Genomic DNA, 21,331 nt, shown 5'->3' with positions numbered 1-21,331 from the left:
AGTACCTGGCCTAGGAGAGGCTCTTGTGAGTGAATGGATGATCAATTCCCCTATTGCAACTGCCTTTCTCAGAAGATTCTGGCACCCTGGCTGAGAGCGACATGCTGCCAGAAAGCCTCAGGTATTGATGACCACGAAGCTAAGATGTCCCCATAGTACTAGCAAACCCACTGCTGGGCTTCTTTCTACGTGCCTTTTAAGTTTTCATCTCGGAAAATTTCAAAGACAAACAAAACTGGACAGAAAAATATAATGAACCTATAGGTTTCTACCACTCAGCTTCAACAATCGTCAAAGCATGGCCAATCCTATTTCACCCTCTTCCCTCCCCACCCCCACTGCCCTGGATTTTGCTAAAGTAAATCCCAAACACCACATCATTTTATTTATAAACATTTCATTTATGTCTAAAAACAAAGACTTAAAAACACCCACAACAATACCATTACCACACTTAAACAACAGTTAACTATGACTCCTTAATATCATCAACTCTCCAGTCAGAATTCATTTTTCACTGACTGTCTCAAAAATTTTTTTTCAGAAAATTTCTTTTATCAAACAGGGATCTGAATAAGGTCCAAATACTATTTTTGGCTAATGTATCTTTTAAGTCCCGTTCAACCTATAGGTTCCCTTTTCAACATCTTTTCCCCTTTTTTATCTGTTGAAGAAACTGAGTTGTTTGCCCTGTGAAGTTTCCCGGAATCTGGATTTTTGTGACTGGCTCTGCCTCAGCGGCGCTGCTGAATGTGCTCTGCTGAACCCTCTGGTCCCTGTAAGTTGGTGGCTGGCACTCGAGGCTTGGTCACATCCAGGTTCGACTTTTGAAGGCAGCATCAGGAGGTATGTAATGTCTGGCTGCCTCTCTCGATTTCAGCGCCACTAATGCTTATTTTCCAGATGCATTCATGTAGTAGGGGTGGCAAATTGGTGACACGCTAATTCTATCATTGGGTCCAGGATGCTTCTCTAAAGAGAAACTTTCTCTCATCAATCATTTGCTTAGCCTGATATGTAATTTGTATAGGAAAGGCAGGATAAATGCTTGACTCTCTTCCCTTTATTTACCAATTTTCAGAGTAATGGGTTGCTTCCCTGGCAACCTCCAAAGTCACCAGTGAGACATGGTCTCTTTGTTTTAGTATCACTCTTTACTCATGGATTTAAATATATTTGATGTGTTTCATCCATTTCAGCTATCATCATACTGGTGCTCAAAGTTTCCTGTCATTAGCAAGTGGGAGCCTATTCAAGTTGACTCCTGAGACCTTTAGGTATGACCCTCTTAATCTTCAACAACCTCCTTGCTTTCTGGTACGGCAAGATGTTCCAGGTTCATCTTGTGGATATTTTGCCCTAGACCTGAAATCAGCCACTTTCTCCAAGGAGTCCTGGTTCCTTTTGGTGATAATGGAATTTATAGCTTATAATGTGGGTAATTAGGGGTACTTAATGCTATTGGCTTAGTCAGTATTTCTAGGTCTTTTGGGTAGATTCTAACTGCTTGCTTTCTACTTGCCTTCCTTCTACATAGGAAACAAACTTTAATCTGTCTTTCTACTTTCTTAAATAATTTAGGATATAGATTATTTCAATTTCTACCCTATAGAATTTAGAATTAAAACTAATAACATTGTGCCATCCTCGCATATATATATATGAACACTCCATAGGTGACATATGTATATATCAAACCATCAGTTCTAAGTAGCCATACTTAACTTTTCTTCTCAAAAGTTCAAACTTAAAAGATACAGTCTAGAAAACACTGGTTAAATAAAGTATTTTACCATATATTTAAAAGCACCGTCAAAGAAAATACAGTCATCTTTTCTTCTACGATCCTCTTACTGGGCAATTTGGCAACATCTACAAAATTGTTAAATGCACATACTTTTAACCCAGAAATTCTAACTCTGGGAATTTATCCTTCAGATTTAGTCACATGTGTGTGAGAAAGGATGTCCACCAACCACTATTTGTGATTGCAAAAATCTGCAAACAATCCAAGATACATCAATAGGGGAACTGGTTAAATACATTACGGTATATCCATACAATGGAATGTACTATAGAAATCAAAAAGAATGATGTAAGTCTGTACATATTCACATGGAAAGGTCTCAATGAAATATTAAGTGGAAAAAAATAAGGAATTCGCCTTACATAGTTATAGTAATATCTAGTAACTATATAGTAAGTTATAGTTACATATATATGGTAATCATATATATATATACACATACAAATATTTCATAGAAATTCTTAAGCATAACAAATTTTTAAATCAAGGTACTGAAAAATACATGTAAGATGATCACATTTTTATAAAACTTGGAGAGAGAGAGAGAGAGGGAGAGAGAGGGAGAGGTGACAGATACACAGAAAAACTGGGGGACCCAAAAACCCTTAACAGTAGTTTCATCTTTGAGGAATGGTGCTGAGAAGAATGGAAAATAATTTTATATTCTTCTGTATGGTTGAATTCTTATCACGTATGTTTTTACTTTAAAAATTTTTGTGCCTTATTTTAATAACTTAAAAAATTTTAAATACTGATATTTAAAAATATATATATATGATATACACTTAACGACAAATGGTTGAATTAACTGAATCTTGTAGTTCGGTCACGAGAGGGTTTCAGGGATAGAAGCCCCTTGGCTGTGACTCATACCCCGAGGCCAGCTCTCCCAGGCCCCCATTACCTGTGAGTGAGCGCTTGTAGACTCCCTGCAGGATTGCGGCAATGCGGAAAAAGGAGAAAGCCATGTAGAAGTTCCAGTTCTCAGTGGGACGGATCCCCATGTGAAGACAGTACATCCTGAAATACTCCTCTGCAGTAGGGATTCCCAGCTCAGTCAGATCACTGTCACGCAAACCTGAAGCGACAGACAGACCCAGGACTAGGCAAAAACCCCATGCTCCCCTGTGGCTCCAAGTATTTGAATTCTGAAAATCACTTCGTCCCTTGGAAATTAGCTTCACAACTAGTTCAAAGGGTTATAGCTCATCATTTCAAGATGTCTGGAATCCAGGCATGAAGCTGTTATTCACAATTTGGCTCTTAAAAGTTTCAGACTAAATTGGCAGTAAAGGAAGGAATGAGGGGCCTCCAATTCCATCTGGGCCACAGTTCAGGGTGGATGCATATTATTTTCTACCAGTCATTTGATTAAAAAAATGGTATTCAAAGAAGATCTAGCCAAATTATGAAAAAGATAACAGCAACAAATAAAAAATCTTACCTATTTCCTTCATTTGTAACATTTTGATGGTTTAGAAGCATGTAATATGTTCTGTTCCAAGAATTTATCGTAGGAGTATATATATTATATACAGGAAAAGATATTACTACACAGATATTCACTGCCTTTTTTGTGGAAGCACAAGGAAGGTAATACTTTAAAAAAAACCAAAAACTGGAAACAAATATCCAAATAGGAATCAAACCAAATGCCTTATTAAGTTAATTCTATAACAATGAAATCCTATAGTGTCATTAAAAATGATGCTGTAGAAAAAATACTCAATACCTGAATTTCACAAAGCAGCCCAATCACAAACTGTTTCAGCATATTCTGCCCAAAAGCTTTGAGAAGAGCGCGGGCTCCATCCCTCACTCCCCCAGCGGCAGTTCCTACCTGGCTGAATGGGAAAGCTGGACGGCAGGTAGTGAGCCAGGCAGCTGGAGGCCACATCAGCAAGGGGGTCGCCTAAGGTAGAGAGTTCCCAGTCAAGGACGGCAAGCACCTCGGCCGTTTCCGGATGGAATAGCAGGTTGTCCAGCCTGCAGGAGCCACAGAAGGGATGGAGACAGCGCTAAGAAAACTGACCGCTAGGGTGTATTCTGTGCTGGGCGTCTTCTGCTGACCCCTTCAGAAGCATTCCCCACCCCTCCCATGTGCCCGGGAGCCTGCATGGGCTGCATCCACCAGCTCCCTTGCCCTTTGGCTCAGCTGGGAGCAGCCAACGGGACACCAGCAGACAATGGGAAGGGGGCCTGCACATTAATTCCCCACCCCCTCTCAGCAGATAGCTGAGGGACAGCTGTATTCCTCTCCTGAGGGCCATAGCTTTGGTCAGGTGGCCCTCGCCACATAGAGACCATGTCTGGGTTCTGGTAATTACTCCTTCCTGAGATGGTTTTAAACCAGGTCTGCAATTTTTTGACACTCCTACCACAAAAGAAAGAGTCTAATCCTTCACCCCTGGAAGCATCTCACTTCTAACAATTATGATACAGGTGGAAGTGGTGCTGAATGACTCCTGAGACAGGGACAGAAAAGGTGATCAGCTCCCCCCTGGCCCTCTCCCCTCAGAACACACACCTTTGCAACCGTGAGCCACTAGGTAAGAAGTCCAGCTGGAAGCTGCCATACTGGAAAGACCAGGTGGGAAACCACAGAGACACAGAGAGAGGCTCAGGGAGCCCAGCTCTTCTCTGCCCTTCTGCAGATGTGTGAGCGAGCCTTCAGGTGATTCCGGCCCCCCGCCTGAGAGCGACCTCAGTGCTCAGACAAGCCGTCCCGTCCCAGACTGCAGACTCATGAGGAAGATCATTGCTGTCGCTGTTGACAGCCACGCAGCTTTGGAGTTGTCGTTACAGCCGAAGCCCGTGCTTGTACCTTCGGAGCCGGGGGGTGGTACTAACTCCTGCTGTTCAACAGGCCAGGCCCCCCATCACAGAGAATCATCTGGCCCCAAACGTCAATAGTGCCAAAGCTGAGAAACCCTGCCTTAAAGGCCACGCACAGGGAGAGCCCGTGTAGTGGATAATTGTCAACTGTAAACTGGGGCAAGACCAGCTGCTTAATTTCCCCTTCAAATACCCTTCCCATCACTTTCCACAACTAAGTATCAGCCCTCCTCATGCCCAGCCGACCTGAAGTCCCCATGCACCACCGTGGTCTGCTGCTGCCTGGGAAGGTGGACGGGCAGCCACTCGATGAGCCTCTCCATTGGCGGGATGGTGCTGGTTTCCGAGGCTCGATACTGCTTGATCCATGTCTGTACCTGGCGTGCAATATAGTCCCCTGAGGGAAAGAGGATTAGAACATGGTGTGCCATCTCAACAACCTCCAGAGGTTTCGAAAATCAACCAGTGCGATGAAGCCCTTTGTAATGTCTGAGGCATCTTCTTCCCATGACTAGAGAATTTCCCACATGATGTTCCCGCCCCTCAACCTGGAAGCCACTGCTGTTTTATCTTGGCTGGATCTGTGTGATCTGGGCATTGTTCCCAGCCACACAGCCTCCGAGCCTGATCCCTGGCCCTCTCAGATCCCATGAGCTTCCTAACAGCCTTCAATAAATCCCTTCTTGGCTAAAGGACAGTGAGTGGCTAAGAGCACAGACTCTGGGGTGGATGGTCTGGGTTTGGTTCCCAGCTCTGCCATTCTCTGTGTGATCTCAGGCAGGTTACTTTACCTTTTTATGCCTTTGTTTCCTCATTGATGAGATGGCCCTCATAGAGTTGCTGGGAGGATAAAATATGTAAAGCCCCTGCAAATGTTCCTGGCATGTAGTAAGTACTACATGAGTATTTGCTATTATTCAGTTGTTTGCTACCAGAGTTACCACAGTTGAGGAGATTGCAAGTTATATCTGGGACCACAAACTGGAGGGAGTTCTGGAGTTGCCTGGCTCACAGTTAAGCTTTTCAACTAATTTAACCTCTCTAAGCCTCCATTGCTTCATCTGTACAATGAGTGTACTGCCACCTGTATTCCCTAGGACCACTGTGAAGGCCAAATGAAGTCCATATATAATATGCCAAACACAGAAGGCTGCTCAATGAATAATGACCATTATTACTGTCACTGTTATTAGTTGTCAATTGACAATTATTGTCACTATTAAAACAATTCATAATTAATAACACATCACACCACTAGCTCTAAGTCAAGCCCTCACCCCTCATCTGAGAGAAAAATGTTCCCCAGAAGCTTGAAGACAAGGATAGAAAGATTGGGCTCCTTCTGTGGAATCCACTGCACACTCAGAGCACCCAGACGCCTGTCCTTCGGAAGATCCAGCAGGGCTGGATGAGAGGTGAGATCAAAATCCACAGGAATTTAACCCCAAACAAATCAAGCCTTTAGAACTAACTTCCAGTTTTCAGAATTATAGGAAGTAGAAGCAGCAGTAAATGAAATCATAAGGTAACAATCAAAACAACTCTATAATATACTTACCTGGTCCCTTAAAAAATTCATTAAAAAAAAAAAAAAACAGTGAGAGGACTGTTCTAGATTCCTCGATCGGATCCCGATTTGGAAAACCAACCAAAAAAACTCACTTATAAAAGATGTAAGGGGGGTAATGAGGAAATCTGAATATGGACTGGGTTTTATATATTCTGGGAAAATGGTAAATTTCCTTGGATGTGATAATGGTGCTGGGAGATGTCCTTACGTTTAGGAAATGTAGGAAATGCATACTGAAGCTCTTAGGAGTCAAGCGCCAGGATCTCTACAACTTTGTTAATTGTGCAGATAGAAACAGAAAGAGCTATATAAAGGAATATGGCAAAAGTTAACCATTGTTAAAATCAGTCGTGGGCATACAGTTATTCATTGTACTATTTCACATTTCTAGAGTTTGAAAATTATCATAATAAATTGCATACAAAGGCCACCAGGAACTGAGCCTTTGCGGAAGGAGCCCCTCAGGAAAATCTCCTATATGGATTTAGGATGTCCCCCTGCCCCCCACGCACACACACACCCCAGTGCTGTACACACTCTTCTCGTGGGAAGTAGATGCAGCTGTCCCTGTGGCTCTGGCTCTGTTGGCCACTGGTCCCGAGCAGGCCTGCCAAGGCACTAACGCCCTTCCTCCCCAAAGCAGCCTGCCCTCTGGGATGAGAAAAGAGAATTATAGGTTCCCTGCAGGTCCTTGATGGAAAGGTTCTTTGTGATAACTAGACTGGACCTAAAGGATCTGGTCAAAAGTCCCTTTTGATCAGAAATCATGTTGGTGTGCTTTTTCTTTTCCTTACAAATTTAAATTTGTTCTCTTCAATAAATCATATATTCACATGGCTCGAAATTAAAGTGACAAAAAGGAGTGCAATAAAGATTTTCTCCCATCCCCCTGCCCAGCCACTCAGCCGTTATTCCCCAAAGGCAACCCATGTGACCAATTTCTTAGGCATCCTTTTGGAGATATCTTCACGTGTGCGAATAAACATTTAAATTTATTCAAATATACCAATTTTACACAAATGGTGTACTATCTATATATAGCCAATGCCCCACGCAGCAGCTGGGTTCCTGACATAACTTGAGAAATTACAGGATACTTGAAAAGGAAGATCTGATGCCCCTGTAAACTGGATCAGTGAATGTGAAATTTGAGGAAGCTGCTTTATGCGATAAGGCTCCAAATACAGCCTGCGGCCCAGGAGGCTGACCCTGAGTCATATAAAATCACACCAGATTTCTGCTTTGTCTCTTTGTCAAACTAATAGGCCAGTGGAAAGTGCATCAAAACAGTCTACTTTAAAAAGGCAAAGGATCCACTCAGCACATGGGAGAGGCCTCCTTAAGCTGCTGTCTCTCCACTGTGGGATGGGATGTCACATTGCCCATTGCTTCATGTGACAGAGGCTTTATCTCCATTCAGAACACTAGGACAGTTGCCATCTCCTTTGCTTTTCACATCAGCACTGTGAGGGAGGCAGGGCAGGGTTTTTTGTTTTGTTTTGTTTTTTACTGAACCTTTACTGTTGAGAAAACTATAACAAAGTAATGGGACTTGCCCAAGGTCACCCCACAAATCAGCACCTGACTTCTGGTCTAGGGCTCTTTCCACTTTGAAACAATGGCTCAATATAGGCAACATCTATGGTCTTTGCCTGCTGACCCTTTTACTGGTAACTAGGGCTCCCAGATAAAATAGAGGATGCTCAGTTAAACTGGAATTTTGGATAAACAACAAATTTTTACTGTAAATATTTTCCAATGAGACCACCAAGATGGAGGGGAACCCCACTAAGCTGGTAACTCTGGTCAACAGGTTAGTGTATGATATGGATCAGGCTGCGTATGGAAGGGGTGGAACACTCCCTCAACTGGGGCTGTGAAGTCAGCAAGCCTGCTCTGTGGTAGCAAAGCTTCTCAAATGGTTAGTTTTGAGACCTCAGATCATGTGCCTATGGAATGACAGAATTTTAGGTAACTTGGTAGAAATGTGTCAGGAAGTTGATGTACTTTGGACACATACTGCAGCCTTTGATATGGTCCTAGAGAAAACAGGCACATTTTGGTTAAAAGCAGAGAAAGAACAAAATACAGCTTATTTGAGAGATTCTTTTTGACCATGGTCAGCAATGCACACTGGTTGAGAGTCAGATAATCTTGAATGCTGCAGGGCAGACAAAGTGAAACTCTTTGGCTCATGCTAAAGTTTCTGCATGCAAAAGCATGAAGACAATGGTGATGGTGGTTATAAAAGTGTGTGCATTTGTCAACATTCGTAAAATGCTACATTTCAATACAACTGACTTCCAAAAAAAAGGAAAAGGGAAAACCCGACAATACCAAGTGCTTCCAAGGATGAGGACCAACTGGAACTCTCAGACAATTTTTTTTTAAATTAATTAATTAATTTATTTATGGCTGTGTTGGGTCTTCGTTTCTGTGCGAGGGCTTTCTCTAGTTGTGGCAAGTCTCAGACATTTTTTAAAAAAAGAAAGAAGAAAACAGAAACAAATTATACAAACAAATACCTTGGCAAAATGGCATTTTAAAAATATATCCCTAAATCTTTCCTCTAAATATTGAAAAGAATATTTAGAGGAAATGGTGAAAAATGGAGAAGAAAATACGTATCTTAAGTACTTTTGGCCAGTATCAGGAAAAAAAAAGATTTAAATGATACAGTGAGATAAAAGTTTCAGGGAAGAGAGATTCTGTAGTCCATGAAGGGATTTATCTCAGGACAAAACATCTAGGTAAGTGACACTTACACTAAAATGAAAGTGGATTTCCAAGTAGGAAGCTAACAAGCCCACCTCACATTTACCAATGGTGCCTTAAAACCCTGGTACCATGGAAATCATGAAAGCAGAGGCACCAGTGAGGAAACATCAGCACAGAAGACAAGCGGCCCCGTGCTCACCGTGTTTCCCATAGTCTTCTAGGCCTGCGGCCTTGAGGTCCACACTGTGAATCTTGCACAAGACTCTGTTCATGGCAGTGTAGATGGCCTGCCTCTGGCTGGGCTCCAAGCCTGGCAGAGAGGGGTCTTTGTAGATGAGGCCTGGGCAGTACTCCATCAGATAGAAGGGGGTGCCGATGACCCTAGCAGGGACACAGACAGGGTGTTTCAGTGGCCCATGATGTGGCAGGCTGTTAGTCATGGCACTGCTCTGTCCTGTGTGTAAGCTTTGAGTGCTGGGTGGGAGTTCGGATCCAGAGTACTGGAAACTTCCTTTTTCCTTTGCACATAAGCACAGGGGTTAGAAGTACTCCCTCCCCAAACCAATCCACACACACACATCCCTGTCTACACTTCCTTGCCAGCATGCCTCTCTTCTCTTTGGTCCACTTGTAGAAGCCATTGGAATGGGATTAAGTGTGATAATACAGGAAAGCAGCATGTTGAGAGGGGGATTTGGAGTCAGAGAACCAGGCTTAAGTGCCACCTCTGCCCTTCCTAGCAGTGTGATCCTGAGAAACATATTAAACCTCTCTGAGCTTTGTTTTTTTTAATCTATAACGCTTCAAAGGATAGTTATAAGAATTAAGGGAGCAAATACATAGGGAATGCCTGGCATATGTTTCTGGCTTCAGTGAGGGTTGTATAAGTATCCCTTCTTGTTATTGATGTTATTTTCATCATTATCCAGTGGTATGAATGGCATATACAACACCCCAAAGTATTAAGGTGACACACCAAAATGTCATTAATCCATATTTTTGTCACTACTAGAAATCAGTTTAGTACTCTGAAAAGTTGTTTTGAAAATTCTACTATTATAACTATTCATCCTGACTTGAACATGGCCTATATATTAAATTATATTATTAAATTATTTTTAATTATCTTAAATGTAATATTGCTGTGGTTATGAAAGAAAATGTCTTTACTCTTAGAAGATATATGCTGCCTGAAACTTACTTCAAAAGGTTCAGTGAATAATAATTTATATACATACATATAAGATATACTTATTAACTTACAAAATAATTATATAATTATTTAATAAAACATTAAATTATGTTATAAAACATTTTTAGAAAAATGTTATATGTAATTAATTATTTCTATAAAATTATTTTATCTATATAATATACCTATTCACATATATACACATACACATATATACATATACATAGAAAGCAAATGTGGCAAAACGTTAACAAATGTTTTCATCTAGATGAAGTGTAAATGCATGCTCACTGTACTATTTTTTCTTCTTTCAACTTCTGTGTATGTTTCAAAATTTTCATAATTAAAAAATCGGAAAAATAAAGAGACAGACTCAGAAAGCATATTATAAAGCAATTCAAAAACAGTTTAGAAAGCCCACAATAAAAAAATTAATTAAAACAAGCAACATGAAGCTAGATGGACATATATTTTTTAAATGTTAGAAAAGATGTTTCCTACCAATTCTCACGAAAGCAAGCATTTATCTTTCAGGATAACTTAAAGATCTGTGAACTTCTAGGGGAGGTTACTATAAAATCTCTTTTCTCTTCTACCCAAATTTTACTTGTCTTTACTCTAGCAAACTGGAATGTGAGTTAGTATAAGGACTTTTCTCTTCTGTAGCTTGAACACACAATAGGAAAAATAAATCTGAACATTACCTTGAATCCTCACAGAGGTCAAGAACTTTGGGGACAGGGACTCCAGCATTTGCAAGGGCTTTCATTATCCTGCCAGAACAAAGAAAAATGAGAGAGACTGCTGAATGAGATGACTGGATTTTCTTGAAATTATTTTTTGATTTAAAAATTTTACATGCAGAAATTAAAATGGAATGCTAAAATTTAAAAATTTCAATTGACCCAAGAAGGCAAAAAGGCAAGGAGAACAAAAGACAAATGGGACAAAGATCAAACAGCAAAATTATAGACCTGAGTCAAACATACTGATAATTACACTAAATTTAATAGAGTAAACATTCCAATTAAAAGACAAAAGTTGTCCTACTGGGTTCAAAAGCAAGACTTAATATACTGTCTATAAGGGACATGCTTTAAATATAAAACCATAGATAGAAATAAATAAATAAATAAAACAAAATATGAAAGGATGGAAAGGGACGTTCCATGCAATTGGTAAGCATAAAAAAGCTGGTATAGCTGTATCAATATTAGAAAAAGAGACCTTAAGGCAAAGAGGACTACCAGAGATAAAAAGGGACATTTCAAAACAATACAAGAGTTAATTCACCAGGAAGATATTACAATCATAAATGTGTTATGTGCCTTAAACAACAAGGTCCTACTGTATTGCACAGCAAACTATATTCAATATCCTGTGATAAACCATTATGGAAAAGAATATGAAAAAGAATATATATATATAAAAATATAGCATAAAAAAGAATATATATAAGTATAACTGAGTCACTTTGCTATATAGCAGAAATTAAACACAACATTAAATCAACTATACTTCAATTACAAAAGTAAATAAATAAATAATGTGTATGTGCCTAATAAAAGAGCTTCAAAAATACCTAAAGTAAAAATTATCAGAATGAAAGATAGAAACGGACAAACTCACAATCATAGTTGAGACTGTAAAATGCCTTTATCAGTAACTGACTTTATCAAAACTACACTAACTAGAAAAAGTCAGTAAGACACAGATCTGAACAACACTACCAGCCAACTTGACCTGATGGACATTTGTATAACACTCACACAGACACTGCAGGATACACATTCTTTTTTTTTTTTTTTTTAGGATACACATTCTTTTAGACTGCACACAGTATATTCACCAAGATAGATCACGTACTGGTCCATAAAATAAGTCCTAATAAATTTCCAAGTATCAAAATATTTTTTTAAAAATAAATTTATTTATTTATTTATTATTTTTGGCTGCATTGGGTCTTTGTTGCTGCGTGCAGCTTTCTCTAGTTGTGGCGAGCGGGGACTACTCTTCATCGTGGTGCGTGGGTTTCTCATTGTGGTGGCTTCTCTTGTTGCAGAGCTTGGGCTCTGGGTGCACGGGCTCAGTAGTTGTGGCTCACGGGCTCTAGGAGCGCAGGCTCAGCTGTTGTGGTGCATGGGCTTAGCTGCTCCGTGGCATGTGGGATCTTCCCGGATCAGGGCTTGAACCCGTGTCCCCTGCATTAGGCAGGTGGATTCTTAACCACTGCGCCACCAGGGAAGCCCCAAGTATCAAAATCTTACAGAGTATTTCTAAGACCTCAATAGAATTAAACGAGAAATTGTTACTATGTGATAGCTAGAAAAAGCCCAAATATTTGGAAGTTAAATAACACACTTCCATATAAGCCATGGGTCAAAGAAGAAATCACAAGAGACATTAGAAAATATTTCAAACTGTAATAATAATAATAAAAACACATGTCAAAATTTGTGGGATGCATATGTGCTTACAAAGTAATTTATAACTTTGAAAGCTCATATTAGAAAAGAAGGAAGATGTTAAATGAATGGCCTAAGGTTACACCTAAGAAGGTAAAAATACACCCACAGTAAAAAGATGGAAAGAAATAAAGCTCAGAGCAGAACTAAATGAAATAGAAAATAAACAACAGAAAAATTAACAAAACTAAACATTTGTTCTTTTAAATTATCAACACAATGATAAATCCCTAGGTAGACTGATGAAAGAAAGAGAGAGAAAATACTATCAATCAATAGCAGGAATGGTAAAGATGGGAAATCACTACAGATCCTACATACATTAAAAGAACAGTAAGGGAGGACTTCCCTGGTGGTGCAGTGGTTAAGAATCCGCCTGCCAATGCAGGGGACACAGGTTCAAGCCCTGGTCCGGGAAGATCCCACATGCCGCAGAGCAACTAAGCCCATGCGCCACAACTACTGAGCCTCTGCTCTAGAGCCCACGAGCCACAACTGTTGAGCCTGTGTGCCACAACTACTGAAGTGTGCGCACCCAGAGCCCATGCTCCGCAACAAGAGAAGCCACCGCAATAAGAAGCATGCGCACCGCAACAAAGAGTAGCCCCCGCTTGCCACAACTAGAGAAAGCCCACACGCAACAATGAAGACCCAACACAGCCAAAAATAAATTAAAAAAAAATAAAACAGTAAGGGAATATTCTGAACAATAAATTCAACTGTTAACATGAAATGGACATATATAACTTCATATATTTTACAATATAATTTTATATATTTTAATAAATGTACAAATTCCTTGAAAATTACAATTTACCAAAACTAAGGCAAGACGAAATAAAATACCTGAATAACCCAATATTTATTATATCAAACCCATAATCAAAAATCTTTTCCTAAAAAACCTCCAGGCCCGATGGGTTTACTGGTAAATTCTATGAAACATTAAGGAAGGAATTTTTTTAAATAGAAAAATAATTAGTCGGTCTTATCACCAATAACTGGCTCCTGCTTTTGGCTTCCTGCTGTCCTTTCCCCTTTTCATGTTCTGATAGTAATACCTAGACATTCCTTTGGGAAACAGCTCTCCCCCACTGTAGGTTCACATGGTTTGGGTGAGAGTGACTCAATCCTGATTCCAGGGTTGAGCACAAGACCCAGATTTGGCCAATCTGAATAATGCATCCTCCTGACCACAGAGATTGGTTCAGGAACAAAGCTGTGACCCATATTGGGCCAACGAGTCAATCTCAGGAGATACGCTGGAACGTTCACTGTGGTTATCAAGGAGAGAAGTGTTGAGAGATGGAGAGAGAGAATGAATGGGTCCTGGTGACATTATTTGGGCCTCTGGATCCAGCCATACCTGAAAGATTTAGATAATGAAGCCAATACATTTTACCACTTCTCCTCCTTTCGTTTTTTTGAATACTTAAGTCAGGCTAGGTGGGTTTCTGTCACTTACAATTTGTACTAACAAACTACCCAAACATGACCAGGGTAGACATTTTGGTGTGCTCCTTTCCAATATTTTTGTTTCTATGTACAAGTCTTTACAAAAAACATAGTTAAGACATATATAGTTCGTATCTGTTTTTGCTACATTAAAATTTTATTTTCAGGGGAGTCCCCTGGTGGTACAGTGGTTAGGACTCAGCACTTTCACTGCCATGGCCTGGGTTCAGTCCCTGGTTGGAGAACTAAGATCCCCCAAGCCACACTGGGCAGCCAAAAAGGAAAAAAATTTTATCATACACATTTTAATTTTATTATAGGCATCCTTTTATTGGCTGCAATAATAGCATAATCATTAAGTCTGGGGTATGGAATCCTACCAGCCCTGGGTGTGAAGCCAGACTCCATCACTCACATACTAGATGTGTGTCAGTAGGCATGTTGCTTAACTTCTTTAAGTTTCACTGTCCTCATCTATAAAATGGAGATCATAATAGGACCGTATCAGGGAGTTGTGAGAATGGTTTGAGTTAACAATATATTCAAAGCATTTATTTAGTGCCTGACACATACTAAACACTCAGTAAATGTTAGCTATTACTATTATTGTTATTGTGCCAACAAGCAGAAATACCAAGGTTTGCATAATCATTTCTCCTTTATTATACCTGTAGGTTTCCAATTTTTTTATTATAAACTACACTGCAGTAAGCATATTAATGCATAAAGCTTTTCTCCCTATTTAGAACTATTTTTTTAAAGAGAGATCCCCTATTGGAATTATTAGGTATAAAAGTATGACTACCCTGAGGTTTTTATAAATTATGTTATACTGTTTTCCCAGTTTTCCAAATTTGATTTGGCATTTCATAAGCAGATACCATATACATTTCATCTTCAAATGCACATTTTATTCCTTTACTAAAATGGAAATTCTATGCATTCTTGGATTTTTGGATGTCCTAACACTCCAGAATTCCTCAGTATGCTGGGAAGTTGGTGAGAGTTCACAAGTAGGATGCACAGAGACAGTGGGAGTTTTACATTTCAGGGTTTCTCTTCTACAAGCACACACTCACTATCACATGGGCACATTTATGAATGCTCACAAATAGCTGCAGGTTTTTTCCTGTAGGCTTCATAAATGAACCCCGAAGGCTTCATAAATGTCAGTCATCAGTCCCTGTAACACTTAGAGAAGTCAGATTCAAGGAACCAAAAAGTCAGAGGAGAGACAGTAAATGGTGAGAAAGAAGAGGCCAGGAGCCGAAATCACATTTTCCTTACACTCTCTGCAACTTTCCTTCTGCAGGACATGATAGGCTGGAAGGAAGGAGGAGGAAGAGGAAGAGAAAGCCTTCCAGGAGGGGAAGCCCCACTCGAGTCCAGTCATCGCATTGCCACTCACTGTCCAAGAGTCTGGAGCTAGTGTTTTTCAACCTACTATGTTTAAATTTCCCTATTCACAAAGCAAAAGATTTTATTTTGGATGGGTTGTAATACATTTATTGTTTTAAACATTTTATTATGAAAAATATCAAACATACATAAAAGTAGAGGGATTCATATAAGGAACCCCAGGTTTCACTAACTATCAACTCACGGCCATGCCTCCTTGGGCTATGGCCCCACTTAATAGAGGCTCAAAAAAAGTCTAGTCTCCTAGAGGTTTAGGTAGAGAAAAGAGAAAACAAGCTCCTGAATAAAATTAGGTGACATGTTCTTATCAGAAATAATTTTGGAGAGTCATACTTGTAATTTTAAATGTCTCAAGGCACTTTAGTGGAGTGCTGATTGGCCAGCTCAGGGGCTGGGCTGCGGAGGCCGGGGACAGCGAGCACGCCCCCAGCTCTGAGAATTTACCTGAACTCCCTCTCTACTGCATGCGCGGATGGGAGCAGCGTCCCTGGCGGTTTCTTCCTCAGAACCAGCTGATGTTTAGCCAGCCTGATGTAGTAGGTGGGATTTGACTGCCCGTGATCAAACTGAAGGAGTTCCAGTGGGCCTGCAAGTTTGAAAGCAAGGAAAACTCAAACCAGCTCTGGAGGACAAATGTGGACATTCTTCCTTTCTAATGACTACTGCATATGGATGCGGAGCGCCCTGATTTGGAATGCACTGTAAGGGAGGCAGCTCCTCCCGGGGTACCAGACATGACTGCGTCCCAGGCAGACTCCCCACCTCCAGCTCGAGTCCAGAATATCACACTATGGTGTGGCAAAGGCCACTGGATTTACACCATGACAGTTTTCACTCTGTGCAGGTGTCCAATTTTGTCCTTCTTGCCAACTCCTGCTCCCTAAAGAAAAATTTTTTAGTTCTGTTTGTAAAACACAAGCACAGTCATGGAAACCCATCTTGCTAAATGGAATGCTTTAAGCTGAGGATGAAAAGTGCCCTTGTGTGCCCCTCACCCCATACTCAGCCACACCACGCCTGACAATGACGTGACAGCTAAAAGGAGCTATGCAGAGGCCTGCAGCTCGAGCCAAAGCTGCTTTCAGGAGATGCGATTTCCCACCCCAGCAGGCTGAACTCTGAGGCTCCCTTGCAGAAACAGCCTAATCAACCCTAGTCTTCACAATGAGACGAACTCTACACACAGATTCGCAGGAAATGGGAGTTTGCCTGACTTAGCTGGTCTCGTCAGAAAGGGTCCCTCAGCTTCATAGAGGCTCTAAGAACAATCCCATCACTGGAAAAAATCCTCATGCGAAGCTGCACACAAAGGGTACTTTCAAATGGTACAGATGAACTGGTTTGCAGGGCAGAAATAGAGACACAGATGTAGAGAACAAACGTATGGACACCAAGGGGGGAAAGCGGCGGGGGGTGGTGGGATGAACTGGGAGATTGGGATGGACATGTATACACGAATATGTATAAAATGGATGACTAATAAGAACCTGCTGTATAAAAAAACAAATAAAATTAAATTTAAAAAAAAGTACTTTCAAGGATCAAACTTTATCACCAGGTAGAAATTTCTTCAAAAGTTCATGCAACTATACTTTAATAAAATAAATTTAAAAAGAAAAACGTCATGAGGCACCTGTTTTTCTGAGGGTGGAATGTGAAGAAGGAGCTAGAGGTTCCTTTGAAGAGATAGAGACGGCTTGTCAAATTTTAAATTCGTGCAACTTTTAAGTCACCTTCACAAAACAGGTTGTCATCTCGAAAATATTAGAAACACTCAAACACCCCTGGGCACATACTGCAAGCTCCTCTCCTCCGGGACAGCCCTTTGCAGGCAATTGCTGCCACACCACACTCTCACGTGGAACAAGGGCCAAGTACACTTTGGGGATCCATAAAAAAGGAAGTCAGTGCTTTTTCCCCAAGCAAAACAGAGCAGCACTCGGGTGCCCTGGGCTCACTGAGCCCACTGGCTATTTTCTTCACCACATGGCGTCTTTGTCTCCAGCATATTCCACTAAGGACTGAAAGTGAGAACCAGACTGAAAGCCTAGCCTTTACCAAAATGCAGAAACTTAGCTACCTGTGGCTTGGGTCCCCAGTAAGTCTTTGAGGTACTTCTCCAAGGAGTCCTTGGGAATTTCCATCGTCTTTCTCACAGGGCGAGTGTTTGGAACAGCCATTCTCAACGGAAAACCCAAAAGAGTTTCCAGTTCCTTTACTGCAGTCTCTGGGTCATGAACCTGGTTTCAAAGAGAATACTGAACATGGACGCCCAGTCAACCCTGCCCCTCCTCCTGCCTATTCTCTAAGAGGGTACTTTCTTAGAGGGAAATATAGAAGAAGTCAGTTCTCTGAGCAAGGACTTTGCAGCCAGGAGAGTCAGCTCATGAGAAAGCCTCAGAATGAGTTTCCTCCTCCCATTTAATTCCTAACCACATTAAACTTTCTTATCTGCTGGGAAGAGTGCCGGTTAAGAGTGAATGATACTCCCTCGTGCCAGGAGGGCAGAATATTGTGCTGTAGTGTCCACTCTGTCCCTACCGGCCCGTCAGCTAATAATGAAAACCCAGACGTAGAAAGCTGGACAGAGACCCCGCCACCAACGTGGCTCCTCCTGCTTCAAAGCACTGGGGTGGCCCGTGTGTCTGGTAGCTGCTGGGTCCCCACCCAGAGCAGCATCACCAGGCCAGCAGAACTGTCACCCAAAATGTCTTAAGCCTGCCATTCACCTCCCTGTGTAACTCTTTTCTCATTCTGCCTTCTTACTTCCTATTGAAAATACAACTGGCTAGTCACCTAGATTTCATAATTAATAAAAAATAAAAAGACTACGGCAGGATGGGTGAAAACCACTAGAGGCAACTGCAACTATGAGTGTAAGAGGACTGCATAGAAATGCTTACACTAGTGCCTGGGGCACAACAGGGGTTCAAAAACAGTGACCTTTACCTTAATGGTGTGAATACCAAGGCTGGCAGCTGCTTTTAGATTCGGTCCAAGATCATCCAGAAAGATGGACTCAGAAGGCTGCCGGCCTAGCCGCTCCAAGCACAGCTTGTACATCCTGGCGTCTGGCTTGCAGACACCTTCCAGGCAGGATTCCACAACCTGAGGGAGGGACAGGAAGGAGAGATGAATGTCCCTAAAAGTGGTGTTCCCACGTACACCCAGTATATTTTCTGAAAAGCAGAGCAGAAGGAAGGCAGTGGAGATTTGTTATAACAAGTAACTTAAGAGTGTCATGATAGAAAATGATGTTGCTTTTTTAAGAGGAGTGATTTGGAAATACTGGGTTACAACCTGAGGGAAGACTCAGAAAACCAAAGTTCTGGTTCAGACAGAGTGAGTGACCTTGTGCAAACAGCGAAGGCACTACGGGCTTCAGGTTCATCGTCAGGAAACTGGGAACACTAACAGCCATCTTACCTATCTTAACGGTAGCTGGGAAACTTAATGAACTTGAATGTGTTCCAAAATGACATAGCAGTTTGCTAATGTTAGGTGTTGTGAATGCACAGAACAGAAGAAAAGCTGCACGTTTCAGTTTTAGAGAAAGTATTTCACCATTTTCTCAGAAAGAAGGCACTGTTTACTGTTATAAAAGAAACATGACTTTAATGTCCATATTTCAGAAGTTGAAAAACAAACAGCTGTACTCAACCTAGACAGATAAATCCCACAGGATGGCTAACACCAAAGAGATCGTCAGTGGCAAAGACATGGTTCCCTTTCATGCAAAGAGCCTCCTGTATCCTGACAGCCTTGCTTCAACCTGTATCTGATCCAGAACTGGTGGGGTGCTGCTGAGGGTTCAGGAGAACCCTGAAACAGCTGTCTCAGTGTCAGGCTACCTCTGATCCAGCAACCCCAAGTCCTCTGACACTGTCCCCATGGCTTGATCTCCTGTGAGCAGGCCTAAGACATCCATAGAGGCCTGTAACCAATACCCTCTGGTCTGCCCAAAGAATAGAACTAACTCCCTCAATCACTCCTGAATTGACCCTCGCTCTCCAAGACCAAGGACAAACCTCAGAGGCCCTCCCTCTCCTCCAAACTCCCATTGTTCAAGGTTAGAGAAGAACTGCCTTTTCAGACAAATAAATGTTCTGAATAAGTTACTGACTCTTCCTGGTCTCCTAAGGACCTGAATGAGCTAAAAGAAGACAAAGAAGCTCCTTCTAAAGAAGATGTCAACAGTGGGTAGCAGAGAAGGCAGGTGTTTCAGACACCAATAAAGGCATCATGCGACAGGAAAGCAGCACAGCTGTACCAGCCGAGACAAGAGGAGAGGGGGAGCAAACCCTGGGGATCAGGGCCAAGTCTCACAAGCAGACATCTCCTCTCATAGGTGAGTACATTTGGAGAAGTGAAAAAATTCCTGAGATTTAAATTGGATAAGATCCCTGGACTTCTTGTGTTCTATTTTGCCAGATGAAAAATTTCTGGGGTTGTGTTTCACAACAATGTGAATATACCTAAAATTACTGTCCTGTATAATTAAAAATGGCTAGAATGGTAAATTATTTTTTTCATTGTACTACATTAGCATTTTTTATTTACATTTTTAAAAAATTTTATTTATTTATTTTTGGCTGTGTTGGGTCTTTGTTGCTGCACACGGGCGTTCTCTAGTTGCGGTGAGCAGGGGCTACTCTTCATTGTGGTGCACGGGCTTCTCATTGCAGTGGCTTCTCTTGTTGTGGAGCACGGGCTCTAGGTGCGCAGGCTTCAGTAGTTGTGGCGCGCAGGCTCAGTAGTGTGGCTCGTGGGCTCTAGAGCAGAGGCTCAGTAGTTGTGGCACACGGGCTTAGTTGCTCCGTGGCATGTGGGATCTTCCCAGACCAGGGCTCGAACCTGTGTCCCCCGCACTGGCAGGCAGATTCTTAACCACTGCGCCACCAGGGAAGTCCCTAGGATGGTAAATCTTGTATCGTGTGTTCTTTACAATAAAAAAAATAATGTAGAAGTTTTTACTTAAAAAACAAAGTAGATGGGGACTTCCCTGGTGGTCCAGTGGTTAAGAATCCGCCTCCCAATGCAGGGGTCATGGGTTTGATCCCTGGTCGGGGAACTAAGATCCCACATGCCACGGGGCAACTAAGCCTGCGCGCCACAACCAGAGAGCCCGCGTGTGGCAGCTGCTGAGCCCGTGCTCTCTGGAGTCCACGTGCCACAACTAAAGAGAAGCCCGCGCACCACAACTAAGACCCAACGCAGCCAAAAAAAAAAAAAAAAAAAGACATTACCCATTGCTTACACCTGGACACAAGCAAAATTTCAGACATAAAACATCCATACTAAAAAAAAAAAAAAAAAAAGTAGATGAACAAAATTTAAAAGCCACATACACCTCAGCAGAAACAGATTTCTGTGACATTGAAAAGTTCAGGAACAGCCTCCAGTGATGATGGGGATCACAGGAATGATTCCATTAGCTTTACTTCTTCCAAAATAATTTTTTTCTTTATAGCTTTAGAGAACAAAAATGTAAACCCCTGCTCTTGAGGAAACAGATTTTCAAAACTCCAGGTCTCCTGCAGACATAGAATATGAAAATGGATCTGAAAAGCACACGCCAGAGAGCCTGTGAAGCCTGAATAAACAAGTCCATTGTTTTAAAGACGCTCACAAGTCCTTAAGTAGTTGAAGGGCCCAATATGAGCCTGGCCAACTGATTCTGTCCAGATGAAGATACATCCGCATAGCCACACTGGAGGGAAGGAATCTCTGAAAATAATTACAATGTATTGAATACTTACCTATCTGCCAGGCACTCTGTAAAGTGCTTTGCATGCATTATACTCTGGGATTCACACAGCTACCCTAAACGAAGAAAATTCCTACTCCTGAACTACAGGTGAGGAAACTGA

At 41.5% G+C, this 21,331-nt stretch overlaps 1 protein-coding gene across 6 annotated transcripts in view; it reads right to left on the bottom strand.

Annotated features, from left to right (window-relative positions):
* The window catches only part of ACAD10 (acyl-CoA dehydrogenase family member 10), a 114,770-nt gene that overhangs the window by 16,604 nt on the left and 76,835 nt on the right, over positions 1-21,331 (bottom strand). For all 6 annotated transcript variants that reach the window (XM_059893699.1, XM_059893700.1, XM_059893698.1 and 3 more), the window contains exons 5-12: positions 18,411-18,569; positions 17,542-17,701; positions 15,906-16,047; positions 10,827-10,895; positions 9,130-9,311; positions 4,889-5,039; positions 3,648-3,793; positions 2,712-2,885 (exon numbers count right to left, since the gene is read on the bottom strand). In XM_059893699.1, coding sequence (XP_059749682.1) covers positions 2,712-2,885; positions 3,648-3,793; positions 4,889-5,039; positions 9,130-9,311; positions 10,827-10,895; positions 15,906-16,047; positions 17,542-17,701; positions 18,411-18,569 — 1,183 coding nt within the window. The remainder of the gene's footprint in view (positions 1-2,711; positions 2,886-3,647; positions 3,794-4,888; positions 5,040-9,129; positions 9,312-10,826; positions 10,896-15,905; positions 16,048-17,541; positions 17,702-18,410; positions 18,570-21,331) is intronic.

The sequence above is a fragment of the Balaenoptera ricei genome, chromosome 14 (genome assembly GCF_028023285.1).
Source record: "Balaenoptera ricei isolate mBalRic1 chromosome 14, mBalRic1.hap2, whole genome shotgun sequence".
NCBI classification, from domain to species: domain Eukaryota; kingdom Metazoa; phylum Chordata; class Mammalia; order Artiodactyla; family Balaenopteridae; genus Balaenoptera; species Balaenoptera ricei.
This window is presented reverse-complemented; position numbering and strand designations above follow the sequence as displayed.